This window comes from Rhinatrema bivittatum, chromosome 1, assembly GCF_901001135.1.
Source record: "Rhinatrema bivittatum chromosome 1, aRhiBiv1.1, whole genome shotgun sequence".
NCBI classification, from domain to species: Eukaryota; Metazoa; Chordata; class Amphibia; order Gymnophiona; family Rhinatrematidae; genus Rhinatrema; species Rhinatrema bivittatum.
The window spans coordinates 694,351,709-694,367,868 of NC_042615.1; the positions used below are offsets into that span (position 1 = coordinate 694,351,709).

At 39.8% G+C, this 16,160-nt stretch overlaps 1 protein-coding gene across 1 annotated transcript; it reads right to left on the reverse strand.

The window, feature by feature from the left end:
- Nucleotides 1-5,268: 5,268 nt before the first annotated feature.
- Nucleotides 5,269-12,971, reverse strand: OTP (orthopedia homeobox). Its single transcript, XM_029586272.1, has 3 exons — nt 12,935-12,971; nt 11,605-12,029; nt 5,269-5,793 (listed from the first exon to the last, which is right to left on the reverse strand). The coding sequence occupies exons 1-3, from the start codon at nt 12,969-12,971 to the stop codon at nt 5,269-5,271; spliced, it is 987 nt and encodes a 328-aa protein (XP_029442132.1).
- Nucleotides 12,972-16,160: the final 3,189 nt, after the last annotated feature.

The following is a 16,160-nucleotide window of genomic DNA, read 5'->3' on the forward strand; positions in this document are numbered from 1 at the left end:
ACAAGAGGTCTGTGGGATATTTGCTCCTGCATCCTATATAAAAATTGATCTCTCATTGAAGGAAAGTATATGTTGCCATATTGTGCATTTACCACTGACTATTTCTTTTAATGTTATTTTTTGTCCTCACAGTTTCCTCCTGCTCCTTCAGGCTTTCAGGTGTATTGGGAGCCAGCCTTCACGGGACTATGGCAACATGAGCCTTCATCTACAATAACATGTCGACTCTCCACTCCCCCCCCCCCCCCCAATTTATAAACCCTTCTTTCCCCTTCTCCTCTCCCTCCCTCCCTGATCTAGCCCAGCCATCTCAGCAACAGTCCTTGACCAGGGGCCACAGTGGGCAGCCTTTTTCTAGGACCTGTTACATGCATAACTCCAGCCTGGCCACTGGGTGTCACCACTGGGGGATGTCAGCGACTCCTCCCCAGAGGAATGCAAAGGCTGCCTCTGCTGTGTCTCCAGCCCACTGGGGGAGCAGATGCCTGGTTTGGAACTCAAAGCTAAGTCTCTGGCATGACAAGCACCTAGCACTGCTGCTGAGTCACTTGGCCAGCTCAAAGTGGTTGCTTCCAATGATGTTATTATTATTACATGTTCTAAGAATCGCTTAGCAGGAAATGTTTTCCGACAGAACAGATGAGCATAGCTCAGACGGAAGCTGGCAGGAGGTAAAAGGGTATTTACGAATTCACTTTCTCATCTTTAATGTGCTCAATTGTACCAGTTTATTTTGACCTCAGCAAAAATGTTGTGCAAGACAATCTGGTATCTCGTGTTTTCTATGTATTCTATTTTTCTTCCTTATTTATAGTTATATAGCTATAGAAGCTCTAGTTGTATAGTATGTAATACCTTATAGACCCAAATCCTGTATTCCTAGTGCTCAGACACTTTCCCCTCCTATTTTCCCTTTCTCTTTAATGATGAATTATAATAAAGGCCATTTCTCCTAAGCCATTTTGAGCTGTGTTGATCTGAAGTACATAATTAGGCCCTCCCTTTCATTACCTGGGTGGTTAATTTGCACAGTAAATAGATATATGAGCTTATGACTATAACATTGGGAACGTTTGCACAGCCACAGCGTCCTGGCCTGCCCTCTACATACGTGGGTGTTTGGGAGGAAGGGATACCTGGAATAGTTTGGGTCAGATATCAGATAAGGGACGAGCCTAGAAATCGGAAACTTCAGAAGCAGCCGAAGGATGAATCGCACTAATTAAGGAACCCTGTAGCAAGATGGCAGGATTAATGAGCCGGTCCTTTCCCTGTGCCATAGTGGGGGTCTTCACAGAAATGTTCTCAGATGAGATTACTTTTATGTTATCAAAAGGAAAAATGAAGGTTATGTACCCTCAGCTGACAGGTTAACAACCATAGCTCGATATATCAGACTATATAGCTTTTTGCGATTTTCTTTTGACTGAAATTGGAAAAAAAAAAGTCCTGGGTACAAATTAGAACACATTTTCGTTTACAAAAGCATCACAGTACGGTACAAAACTATCCATCTGGTCTGGTTTAAGTCTTCCGCTCTCCCTTCGTTATTATTTGCTAACTGAAATCTCCAGTGAACTTCAACAGCGTAGCATTCAAATTCTTTATTTAAAATTTAAAAAAAATCCTTAAGTAGGTAAAACAGATCTCTAGAGGCTGCCACCCATTCTATTTTGCGGACAACACTTTTGGGGGGGAAATAATCCTTTTTATAATGAGATAAAAATGACTAATGATGTTTTGCAATATAATCTTAAGGATAAATAAAATTGTTTAGCTTGCCTGGAAACAGAAATGAATGTGACTAATTTTCTCAGAGCTACAAAGAATACGTTTTGTCGCGACTAAATCAGATTTCTGGATGCAGGCACCTGTGCTTTAAGAGGGAAAATCAGTCGCATTCCCTCACTGCTTGCCCGCCTTATTTTCCAAAGAAATCCTTTGGAAAACGAATTCGTGAGGTTTGGTTTTTTTTTATATAAATTATGCTTCCTAAAAATGTATATTTTCTTACAATACTCAGGAAAATATTGGGGGTTTTATTTCATCGATTTGTTTTGATTAACGGAATTGAAGAGCGTGCGATCATGGCGCTAACAATTGCACCGTCTCTTTCAGTTGTTTGGGGTTTTAAAACTTATTTTAAAGAAGAAAGATTTACTTAGAAATAAAGTCACTTAAAACTTGTTGCCCTTCATAAAGCTTATCTATGAGGCAAGTTTTCTTAGAGCAAGTCAGAGTTGCCTGTTGTGGCTGCGGAGATCCTGTAAGCGTAACATTATTACCCTCTATTTCCATTTTAAACGGAGAGCAGCTAAAACACCAAGAGCTGTTTTTTTTCTCTTGAAACAGATATGAGAAAATGACAGACAGCATATGACAATGTTGATTAAAATAGAAGAGGTTTAGTATAAGTGTCAAATGTTCATGTTTGTAGCTATTCATCGGTGACACTATAATTGTAACCGTTTGCTTTTAAAATTGCAGAACCCTAATTTTTCTTCAGTTAAATCTTTCGCCATTCATTGCACCATTTGACAAGGAAACATCTATCTCGATTGCCTGAACTTTAGAAGTTGTAACATTGGTAGCTTTGTAAACAAGCCTGATATGATGACTGTGACTTAAATATAATTTTAAAAAAAAACATCAAAGCTTTACTCTACATATACTGGCCTGTTAATGGTCTCACAGTCAGAGTAGGAAAACATCCAACCATAAGGCCATAGGCATATAGAAATATTTCAGTTTTACCCACGAAATGTCATTTGCATAATCTACAGCTTCAAAGAGGACTTGGTTAGTTGAAATACACACGTGCAAAGTTTCATTTGCTCCTGCTTTCACTGTTGGTTATAAAGAAAGAAGTTAATAATAGTATCTACAAGATACTGATACGGTGTATATTACCTGGTTGCTTCGTAAAATGTCTTTAGAGAACAGGTTAAGTGGTTATTTTTTCTCGTTTAATCATCATTGCAAACCCACAAACTTGAATATGATGATGGTGATGATGATGTGTGTGTCTGTGTGTGTAAGACATCTGTGATAGGCGACAGTGTAGAAGGTGTGATGTGTAAGATCCGTGCGAGTAAGCGAGTGTGCCTTTCTGCATTCTAAGCATGAGAGATTGGTGCGTCCTGTTTTAATGAGTAACAAAATAAACAGGTGCATAAAACTCACATGACATGTTGGCATGTAATTACTGCCGGAGATGCAATCATCCTCCCACCTTTCCGCTTTCTAACATAACATGCATAGAGTATTTATGCTATAGAAACTATGAAGGACTATTCTTCTCTGAGATCTGCACTCTCAGGTATGTAACTGGTTAGGGGGAAGGTTTTATTGAATCATTTTGAAGTTTAAGTCACGTCTGGTAGAAATGCACCGACATACCCTGAACAGCTAAGCAGACTCCAGTATGCATGCATTTAACTGCATTCAATTTGTAAAGTACGGATTCCAGCGAAGGTTTCCTTAAATTCAAATATTGAGATACCTTTACCAATGGATTTCTTCCACCCTGTGCTTATGATAACATTATTTGGAAAATAAGACGTTTCAACTATGTAAGTACTCGGTCAGCATTTAACGCATTTCACCAAATCGTATGAACACTGCATCCTAAGTCTTAGCATTAACATTAAATATTTTCGCAAAATATTTTCTCTTTCATTAACTGACATAATCCAAAGCAAAATAAAAAATACATACGCCAATAAAAATGATGGCTTCCTATAATATCTTATATAGCTCATATGTGATAAATAAGGGTTTTATATCCCACTGATCAGATTAGTTGGTAAAGTCTATACTAATCCTTTTGATACCTACCTACGACAAAAAAAAAATCAAAACTGCCACCATCTGTGTAGTTATTTCATTTGCTAGATTGTTGAAATGTTTACATTTAACTAACTGCAATCCTATACACTAAAGATAAAACATCCTGCGGCATTTCAATTAAATGCATTAAAACGCACATTTTTTTGTAATATGAATTCAATTTTCTTTTAGCTTTTTTACCTTGGAATTATTCACCGTCTTCATGCCATTTTGGCAGAAATGGTAATAATATTTTATTAATAAACTAATGTTCTGAAAATGAAAAATGCTTAAATGCAAAGTTTAAGCAGCCACCGCCCAAACTGTATAACAAAGATTCATTTTAATCTAACATAGGTGTTCATCTCACACGCCACACCAAAACCCATAAATCTCCAGATCACATACTGAAAATGATTTTATTTATCCATTTACATTAAATTGATATAAACGTGTCCGGGAAAAGTCAAATAATATGTCTCATATTAGCTCAAACATTTAAGAAAACCCAAATTCAATAAATAAGCACAGACAATAAGTTAAAACATATCACAAATCGACCAATTTTTAACAAGAATGCTTTATCTACACAAAACATCCTATTTCACATTTGTTCATTCTTAGAAATAGCTTTCTGATCTCTGTAATTGTATTTGACCAGCACATGCAGAAAAAATTGATTGTTTTCTCTGTACAAAGTCCAGGGCTTGAGATCTCCATGTGCCCAAGGAATTCCACTGACCTGCTGGGCATGCAGGGCCAGTGGCATTAGCCACGCATTAGGGACAAAAGAAGGCAAGGTGGCAAAACTTTAAAAAAAAAAAAAAATAAAGATAACGCATAAAAGCAATGTGCTTTTTCAAAACGAACCATAATTATTCTCCTTGCTTAGAAATGCTTATCAAAATGGATTGGACTTTCTCCTATCACATACACTTCCTTACTCTGCCAGTCACACAAAAGAAATACATGGGATAACTTTCTTCCAATTAAAAGCCTGCGATATTGGGCTTGAAAAAAAAACAAACAATACACTTTCTCTGCACACCCAACAGATGGCTGAATGGGTAGCGTTCAAGGAAGAAACAATTTTAAAAAACTGAAGAAATGGATCATCGCTGACTGGGCGATCGCAGTGAATATGCCTTCTGGCGAAGAGCAGAAGTCCCCTTAAGATTTTCTGTCGCCGTCCCTGGAGCGCCCGCAGGTCGGAGAGATGGGTGCGCTCCCTTTTTTTTGCGCGGGCAAACACGCACGCACGCGCACTCACACACGCACACACACACACGCACACACACACACGCAAAGCCCAGTCCATTGGCGTCTTGATTTCAGATCCTGAGTCGGCTCCCTGGCGGGCAAAGATGGCGGGAAAAGGGGGGGGGGGAGGGGGGGCGGGAGAAGCGGGAGGAGGAGGAGGAAGGGGGGCGGGGCCTGGCATTAGGTGAAGCTCATGGACACCGTGTGCTCGAGGGCCTTGCGGCGCAGGGAGGCGATGCTGCTACCCCGCCACACGTCGCTCTCCGGGGAGGTGCAGAGCTGGGGCGAGCCCGTCACGTTGCCGGGGCCCTGCAAGGAGGCGGGCACCATGCCGGGGAAGGCGGGCTGGTAGAGGTGCGACTGCAGGCCGGCGCCGTTGGAGCCCGCCAGGCTGTTGGACAGGCCCATGGAGTTGTGCGAGGGCCCCGCCGCCAGGCTGCACTGCGACAGCGACTGCGCCATGGCCTGCTGCCGGCCCAGCGCCGGCGGCAGGGGCAGCTGCGACACGCCCGGCATGGCCGTGGCCCAGCGCGTGTCGTTGGCGTGGAAGGAGCACAGGCTGTCGCCCATGGCGGCGGCGGCGGCGGCGGCGGCCGAGGGGAACTGCGGCAGGCCCGGGGTGGGCAGCAGGGTGCCGGGGGCGCGGAACACGTTCGTGGTCTTCTTGCGCTTCTTCCACTTGGCGCGGCGGTTCTGGAACCAGACCTGGGGGGAGGGGAGGGAGAGGGGGAGAGAGAGAGAGAGAGAGGAAAGAAAAGGCGTCAGAATCGCGATCGGAGGCGGAGATCCGCCCTCGAGGAGCCAGTGCTGCAAAGCTTGTGCCATAGTCCAGGAGGTAGACATGCAGACATGTAACACCTGCAGTTGGTGGCCCATGGTCTACTACCAGCTATGCCGCCGACACATTTTCAAGTGAAGGAGGGCCCGTGCCACCGCTGTACTGTGGAGATTGGGCAGTACAGGAAACGACCCTCTTTATTCTCCATACATTGTGGACCACTCGTCCTAAAGCGGATCTCGGCAGATGCAGTGGACACCACTGCTGACAAAATCCCTTCTCTGCCGTCATCATTACTGGGAAATATCCTATACAGTCTGTTTTCACAAAACTGGCAAAAAAAAAAAAATGTCACATTTGAAAGCGATTCCCCGCATCAGTACTGCCTGTACCTCAGTCTACATCACCTGAATTTAAGACAGCAGAAACAAACTGCAAAAGTTGGGCAAATAAATCTGTTCTAGTTGGCATATTCTTCTGTAAGGGAAATCGGGTGACATGTTCCTAATTGTCCTGCGATCTTCCCCTTCCATAGTAGCTGAAGGCCATAAGTTTCTTCAGAATTCCTTATGCACAAAAGACTTTACCCATGGCCACATAACAGGAGAAACTTGTTTTTTTTTAATTTGAGGCCCATAAAGGACAGTGGCTCCTGTTAAACTAAAATATTTAATGCCCATATGATATCGGTCTTAGATATTTATTTATTTAGATATCGTCAACAAATTCGCGCTACTTTAATTTTAAACGTCTATTAAGCCCGTTTTCAGAGAGTATCTCCAAAAAAGGACCTTATTTGTTAAAAGGAAAAGATTTCTTTTTAAAAGCCAAAGGGAGATTTAAAACCTAATTTAGAGTTTGCAGGTGGAAGCGGGATTCCTTTCAGACTAGTCACCGTATAAAAACGTATTAATTAATGTTAGGAGTTGTAGCCATCAAACATTCTTATCAGTACACTGAAACTGCTTTGTGGCAAGTTTCTTTCACATATAAAACTCATGTAATATACTCCATGGAGAAGTAGAGACTTGTATTAAAAACGGAAGACAGTCTGTGATCTGAATTTAGTTTCCTTAAGAATCTTAGAGTCACAGTAACATTTTAAGAATTTTCACTCAGATCTTAATTTCAACTTAATAATAATGAGCTCATATTTAGACGTGTATTCTAATGTCGTGATATATTGAAATTGGATGTGTTTCATCCTGCTGGTCAAATGATACCGTACGGATTTTACAGGCTTCTTCCTGAGGTCATTTAATCCAATGTGCCCCCCTGCCCAGTCATCAATATAAATGACCAATAATGCATTTTCTAAATATTAATTTGCAGTTCAGACAAAACTAACTACCCATACTTTAAGTCATAATTATACAAATACAGAATAAAATTAATATAGGATTTATTTGTGTATGTAGCATGTAAGACCAAGTGGATTGAGAGATCAATTGATGCGATACAGATTCACAAATTAATTTGCTACTACAAAAACAAGTATTTGGGAAAGAAATTAAAATGTTGTATCGTTTCAAAACAGCCTATGTAAGCTGTTGAAAAAAACGACAAAATATGTGTGGAATACTTTAGATCTGAAACCACTGTGTGTGTTGATTTTTTTCTTTTGCTTTACGTGCAGTGTGCAGGACCAGTTGGGATAACTAATGATCTAAACAAGCAGACCGAATTCACAAATATGAATCCCAGTCACTTGGCCAACCAACCGAATATTAATTGCATAGGCACTGAGGGAGAAAAAAAAAAGGTGGATTATGGCATCCCCATAGTCAGAACCCCAGTTTCTAGCAGTCCCTTTCCCTCCTGTACTGATGTCCGGCGCCATGTTGACTCTGACCTAAGGGACTCCTGTGCCAGCCCTCAAATCTGTGCTCTCCAGCTACTCGGAGTCATTTTCCAGTAAGTTTTCTGGAAGTATTTCAAAAATATGTATGCAAAAGAATTTGTGGCACATCGGTAATGACCCAAGATACATAAGGAGACAGAAATACTCTAAATTGCCACGGGATTGGAAAACAAATATGATATTTAAATTATTTTTTGGAAGGAGTGGAATTTAAGCTATTTTAATTAATAAATAATAATGGACAACTATTAATTAGACATAATCGAAATTTGAGGAGGACCGTTTTTAATCACATTTTTTTTTTAACATCTTTTATGTTTTTACCTAAACTACAAAATGAAAGGGAGATTTCTTTTCTGGGAACGAAAAATAATCGCTTTTCAAAGAAACTTTTGTTTATCAAAATAGAATAATATTTTGGAGGTAGGGAATTTTGAATTGGACTGAAGTTTAATCAGGTTCTGAAATGTCTGCAGAGGCAGAAAATTAATATTAACGTTTATTCTTATTTATGATTGTTTCATAGTGGCGTTATGAAGTAATGCTTCTATTCAGAATGAAAGAAGAATTATTGTCAACCATCAGAGAAAACTAATGAGCTATCAAAGAAGTAAACATTATTATGAATACGTCAAGAAACTTGTTTCATTATGTATGAGAGTTGCTAGTTAAATTGCCACCACAAAATCTCTTTTCATGTCTCATGGTTTAGTATTGTTGTAAAGCACACTATTCAAGGTTGATGGCTACAACTCCTAACAATAGTTAACACGTTTTTATATGGTGAATAGTTTCCGTCAAATATTAGAATGCTTCACAAATGAAAATATAGACGGACAAACATGATGACGATCTAGAAAATATACTTTTGAGAATTTTCCATATATAATTAGAAGAATATATAGTGTCAACTTTGGAGTGTGTTTGCGATTGCTCCTCTCTTCTCTTATTGCTATGCAACAGTGAAGGACTAAATGGGCATTTAAGTCTAAGAAAATGCTTTCAGGATATCTGCCGTTACAGCAATATAGACATACTGTAAAGGCATTTGAAAATATATAGCCCGTTTAATTTCTTAGTTGTAAATGAGAGAGAGAGAATATATTGTGGGTTTGGTTTTTTTTTGTGCAACGTGCAGGAGCTAGGCATTATGAAGATCTCATTGGAATCCTGTATGGGGATGATTAATGTGAAGATTTGGTAGGAAATCTGGAGAGCTGTATTAAAGCTCAGATCTCAGGTTCATTTCGATCAGCCAGCCGTGAACTCTGGGCCGAATTCATTACACTTTAATAGTGCTGGGAGAGGAAGAAAATGCAATTTCTCATTCCATTAGAAAACTAGAAAATACTCTCAGCTTGTTCTCTATTAAGATGTGGCAGGTGACAGGACCATTCCATGGGACACGGTAAATGGAATTACAGCGCATTATTTTGGTTCAAATAAAACAGTGAAAGGCAAGTCTGATTCTGCCGAAGTTGTTTCACTGATTTGGTTTTTATGTAAATAAAATATTGAAAGTTAATTAATCCGTGCTAGAGACTAATGATTATGCTTATTATATTGCATTTGATCGCGTAATTTGCATGATTCTCGCATTGCTGCTTAATAAGCCATTCCAGGTTATAAATAATACTGAAATTGGTTTCTAATAATGGCGTGCTATAAAAGGAATGGTTTTATTACGCCAGTCTGAAAAAGCTGGGAGAAGAGAGACACAGAACTAGTCTGCTTAAGAGTAGAAATCTCCGTAGGACTATCTTTCATTTCTAGTAAGGGTTAATTCTTTATAGAATTCAATTTTTTTTAATGTAGAAGCTGAATAAATTAACTGTATGAATAATTTCTTAATCAGTGATCCTTGGCATACTGCAGAGAATATATAGGCAATCTGTTAACTGTAAAGAAAAATATAAAGTACTCATAAAAGAACATAAACCAATTACGGTTTAATTTAAATCTGGTCAAGGAGCAAATGGTACAGTGAATTCTGAAGTAAATACATTTCACATAATTTATTTTTGCTCTAGATTAGATAGTGTTAATCATTCTGAAATGTTAATTAAGAAGGTTATGTTGATCTGATTACTTTTCTAACTACAGAGCATTATTGTAAAAAATATCTAAATTGCCAATCTATTAAATTATTTTTTTTATCAGCTACAGGGCTATTTGTTTTCCGTTCAGCCTGCTAGAATATTATCTTTAGTTTCAACGTTTATATATTATATTTTGCATGAGAAGAGTATTTCTATTGCCATGCGTATTTCTTTTCTTACCGCCTTAATACCATAGCTGTCATTAAGCCTTAAAAGGCCTGGTAGATGTTATAGACGTCGTTCTCTCTCTCTTTTTTTTTTTTTTAACATAAAGGCAAGTGCGTATTAATAGCTTATTTGTGTATTTGATTTCTGTTCTTATATATATGGGGCCTCAGTTGAATACTTAATGGTTTTGTTATTAGGTGTGCCTTTTCCCGTCCTAACAAAAATAGTTGTGTAGCATGTCGTTCAGTGTTAAAATGTTTTCCTTTTTTATGAATTTGATTTATTGTGTGAAAAAGAATGATAATTTATTTCTTTTTTTGTATTATATTTTCACTATTAGGCTTTTGGAAATATACAGAGTAAATCGTATTTCCTCACTGTCCTTGCTGCAGACTGTGATCTTAAAATTACATTTCTCTGGTGTGTACCTATGAAGCATCTGTCTCTATTAAAAGTGGAAGCAACTGAAGAACAAAAATACTTCAGTTACAACATCTATAGCATTTTTAAATGTTGTTATGTTTTTTATTCCTGACAAAATTCGCCTACCTAAGGTGTAGTGAAACTTTAAAAAATCAACAAAAAAGTGGACGGTTATTTTTCAGTTGGGTTAATGTTTTAGATAAGATAATTAATTATAAGAAAAAATTACAGTTGTTTGCCTGAACTGTTATTTAGCGGCTCAATCCATTCCGTTCTGGTACAATTTAGATTTGAAGTATAATTGCATTACATTATGAAAACAAATCCGTTCTTAAGATTTCGTTTAGATATTGTTATCCGAATCAGAATGTTTATGCTGCGCTGCTCTTGAAGTGAGTCAGCCCAAAGTTATTTGCAGCTTTAGAGGAAAGCTCTTCAGCACCATGGATAGCGCTTACCCTCTATCGCCCTGCACTGCCGACCGTGAGCAACTAAGCTCATAGGTTTATTTGAAACATCTCCAGAAACCGGTGCATAAATGCCTAATTAGGTATACTTATTTCTAGGCTAAATTATACAGTTCAAATTATCCAAAACATGAAAAAAGTAAATGCCCTTATACACTACTACTAGCGTTAAGGTGTTTGTGGAACTTAACCTGGAAACTTATTACCACCGATTAAGTATTTTAACGTTGGTTGTTCATTATTCCGTAAACTGTAAGACAATAGCAGTAATTAAAAGATCGTCTTTTTCAAAGGAAATATATCATGATAAGCAAGAATTGGGTTTTTATTAAATTTGTGCGATCGGACGGATTAATTGTTTCACGTACGCAGAAGAGGTTGTCTATATTAGCAAAATTTGTAAACTAGTCGCCGCTGACCGGTTTATGAAATCAAAGAATCAAAATGCCGATTATATGGCTTTTTAATTTTCTTTTTGAAATTAAACATCCTTTATATCAAGAGATTTGGTTTTAATTTTAAGATCCTAGTCGTAGATCTCTCCACCCAAGGTTGTCCTTATTGGGAGAATTGGTTAGACTGTACCGCTTTTGTTTGGGGAAAGGCAATTTAATGCTTGAATTAATATTTTACTGCTTGTTAAGAGAGCCTGCTTTGGCTGTGAAATGAGCAGGCTGGGGGGGGGGGGGGCCTGGGGGTGGGGCTGAGCTCCACTCTTACCTGTACCCGAGACTCGGTGAGGCCGATGCGCAGGGCCAGCTCCTCTCGCATGAAGATGTCCGGGTAATGGGTCTTGGCGAAGCTCCGCTCCAGCTCGTTGAGCTGAGCCGGCGTAAAGCGAGTCCGATGGCGCTTCTGCTTCTGCTGGCCCTGGCCCTGCTGCTGCTGCCCGGCCTGGTTGGGATTCTGCTGCTGCTGCTGCTGCTGTTGCTGCTGCTTGTCCGGGTCCTTGGCGCTCACGGCCAAGGCCGAAGGGTTGGATCCCACGCTGGTGATGTCTTCCCCGGGAAGCAAGGTGGTTCCCTCCACCTGGTCCGAGTGAGAAGGGGCCAGGTCCCCCGGGTGCACGGGCTCCGAGCCCCCAACTCCCAGCCGGCACTTCACCGCTTCCCGGTGCCCCAGCAGCTCCGCTGCATCTTTCATTCCTGTCAGGGCAAAAACAACAAGAGCAAAAAAATAAAATAAATAAATAAATGAAAAATAAGAGAAAGCTGAGAGTCAAAGCCGCAGCCAGCTTCTCCCCTCCGGTGCGCTGAGCTCCACTCACACGACCGAGGCCGGCAGCAAAGTTTGCGGAAGAAGCGGCTGCAAGTTCTCCCCCACTTCTCACCCCCCCCCCCCCAATCCAAATCGAGGAAACAACCCTTCACCCCCTGTTCCGACCCCCTCCACATATACAAATACACCCCCCAAATATTAGCACTTCCAAAATCCAAGGTGCACCCAACATCCATCTCTAATCCAACACCTATAATTATATAAATGCACCGCCTCGCCCTTTCAATCTCTGTTCCTTCCTGGGAAAAAAAAAAACAACAAACATTGATCGCATCAAACTTTAAAAGCAATTAACTTTCTCCCCATTTCTTGGATCATAAATACATAAATTTTGATTTAGAAGCTTTCCAAAACGGTGCTCCTTCGGTTGAGATCCCGGCAATAAGTTTCTGTTGTGTTTGCTTTTTATTCCCCTTCTCGAAAGTCAAATCTTTTTCTGGATATCAAATCTCCTCCCAGATTTGGACAAACTCAGATTTTCAGCTTTTTAGGAAAAATATTACAATCAACTTTTTGTCTAAAAAAAAAATAATAATCCTAACTCATTTGATCTACTTATTACCTAGATTTTTGTTTTTTTTTTTTGTTAGGGGAAAAAAAAAAAGCCCCATATTAAATCAAATTAAACTTTAATACACTACAATTACTTTTGAAGAAATTAGCCCATTTAGATCATATTAAGGTAAAATAAGGTACAAATTGTCAATTTCCTGGCGCCGGCTGCTGGGCGGGGAGCGCGGCTCCGGGAGCCGGCGAGCGGGGAGGGACTCACCGAGCCGCGCGTCCAGGAGGTCGGCGTGAGAGAGCATCGCGCACCGCTCCAGGGCGAAAGCCTGTCCCCCCCAAATTCTGCCGGTTGTTTAACGATTTAAAATAGATATATAAGATATAGACGTATAGATGGGCTAAATGAACGAAAATTCGGTTTGTGGTTAAAAAGGGGGTCCCTTGCATTATAATGTCCTTTAGAGAGACGGGGAGGCGCTTAACACGTGAATGAGCCGCTGAGCGGCTGGCGGCGCCGACCAATCAGAGCGCGCGCTGGAAAATGTCAGCGGCGGCCGCTGGGGCTGCAGCAGCCCGAAGGTTCCTTGGCGGCGGCCGCGGCTGCGTCCGGGCTGCCCTCTCCATCTCCAGGGGTGCCTGCGGCTGGGGGGTGTGCGGCGGCGGCGGCCCGGGGCCCCGGATGGGCGGGGGGGGGGGGGGGGTCATGCTCGTGCGCGCGCAGCCTTCGCGGGCCTAGGACGCCCTGCGGGGCTCTCTCGCGCTCCCCTACTTGTGCGCTGGTTTGCGCCCCCCCCCCCCCCCCGCGCGGCACAGTCTCTTCCGCTCATTCGGCCCGGCCCTCCCGTGTCCCCCCCCCCCCCCACCACCCTCACCGTCGCTCTTCATCGGAACGCGCAATCAGCCCTCAAAACTGATACTCCTTCCAAATGACCTGATCTGATTTCTATGACTAGCAAAGCAAAAATATAAATAATAAAACAGAGAATATTGTTGGATAAATGTCTATAGTGAACGCTTGAACTAACAATACTTTATTTTTTTTGGGGGGGAGGGGTACCCAAAGGTTGTGCTGAAAGTTACTTTGTTTTCGTGAATTGATTGGAAATGCTTTGGGTTAAGGCGCTAGCCTTGAAGTTGAGTTTCACCTAGTTTCACCATATCCGAGGAAATAGAGAGATCCAATATAAAAATGAACCCAGTAATTTTGTATTGAGTTCTTACGCTGTTACTTGATTCCTCATTGGAGTCGGTGCGCTTCCTGTTCAAAAGTAGAGGTTCATTATGTTGCTTTACATTTATTAATGGCAGATTTGAACCCCCTAAACAGTGTTGTGTCCAAGGTTTTAATTTCTTTCTTGCCTTTACAAATTTAGTTTCTTGAAGTAAATAAAGTTAAACGCTTTTTATTTTCCTCTGAATATGTTAAACTACCAGAACAATTTCAAGTACTTTGCGCAAGTGAAGCGAACCATCTCTAATGTTCTGATTTTTCAAAGCCAGCCAACAACAAAGTTTAGATTAGTAATATATTTCTAACCAGAGTAATTTTCAAGATCATTAGGCATTTATGTAATTAGTGCCAAATCTATAAGCTTTTATTACGATTATTAGAGTAAAATCAGTATAAATTTGTACTAATTTACTACTGTTTAGACTTGGCTGTCAAGTCAAGAGGTTCTTAATGTAAATGATAACTGAGGAAATTAAGTGCAAAATTCTGTACCGTTTCTGATCGGCTCCTAAACAATCCGTTTCAATTGTATTTGTAGCAGTGCATAATATCCTTTAAAAGTTATGTGTCTTGTTTGTTTTTTCCCTTCTTTGCGGAATAAAGAAAAGTAGCAACTGGTAAAGGACAATGAAAACTGAAATTTACTACTTCCAACTTGATTAATATTGATTTTTAATTCAAAAGTGCTGCAATTAAGATTATTCATTTAGTAAAGCTCTACAAAAGGGAATACTGACTGAAGTCTATGGTAAATAATACAGCGCAAATGGGTTTTTTGTTTTGTGTTTTTTTTTTTTTTGTTAGGCACCCAATTGACTTGCACAAAACATTGTACATGCTTGGAGCAGATGCAGAGGGGATCCTTTTTTTTCCAGGCTCTTGAAACATTGGTTCTGCAGGGACTGAACAAGAAGACAAAGGAGGCGGCCAAGCGAGATCTGACCCAGTGTGTTTTCCCTTATTTTCTTCTCCCAAGCCTTGACTCTACTAATAATTCCTTTCAGCCATAGATTCGCCGGTGTATTAGAGATTCCCCATATCAGACATCAGATCTACATTCAGGCACTGAAGCGAAATAACAGTAGTTAATACTTTAAGAGAAAAGCATCTGATTTGGACTGAAAAACAAACACTTGAGAACAAACTCAAATGCAGTAACCTGCTCTATTATTGGGAGAGGAGGAAATAGTGAGATTGGAGACCAGCGATAATGAGAAAACGCCACCACACTATTCTAGGCCCTTTTTTGCTCTATTTCTCTCAATGGGCTCGTGCATTTTTTGCTTTCTGCGGGTTGTTTTTTTAAAGCTTTAAAAAGAAATGGCTACTAGCTGCCGTTTATTAATAATCTTTATTTTTATAAGTCTTTTGTGTTTAACTATTAAGATTTATACTTAGAGCTGAATAGTAGTATCCTGAGATCTGAAAATAAGGCAAATTGGTATGATGTTATTAAAGCGGAGTACATAAGCCATTCTGTTTTAGATAGTACTGACATTTCTTATATTCTTCTATTATATTCAGTATTCTACCTGTGTGTGTGTGTGTGTGTGTGTGTGTGTGTGTGTGTGTGTGCATAGATATATATTATATATATAGAAATGTAGATATATCGACAGATATTTCTTTCTGTATTATGCAAATATAGAATATATGTCTAATTATGAGACCATAATATAGGTATATGTTTCTGTGTATAATTTTAAATATAAATATATACATATATATATGAGTATGTACACACACTCGCTTGTGTATGCATGTATATATGTACATACATACATATACACAGACATCTTCCAGGTCAATAAATAAATGTGTAATAGATAAATGTGAAGGCACATCAGAGTAATAACAATGGGATGAAATCAAAGGATTATCAATCTCTGTTAGTAACTGCTGAATAACAATGCTGCGCTGTGATTGATAGTGCGCTTCATTTTATGACTTTTCTATTGCTCTTGATTTTTATAGCAGTATAAACAAACTAAATCATTTCTTCGGAGACTTCAAAGCACAATCGCCTAAGAAAGAGCAAAAAGGATATCTGTAGGGAAAAGGAAAAGCTCAGGGCGGGCACAAAGCATGTCAAGAAAAAACGATAATAGTATATGTGGAAAGTATATATACTGTAATCACTGTCTGGTGTCTTATGTTGACGTTCTTTGCAATTTTTTTTTTTGGTTTGCTAGGAGTATAAACCCAAATAGACGATATGTGAGATGTACTTAAAATAATTTTATTTCCTCCCATCTATCCA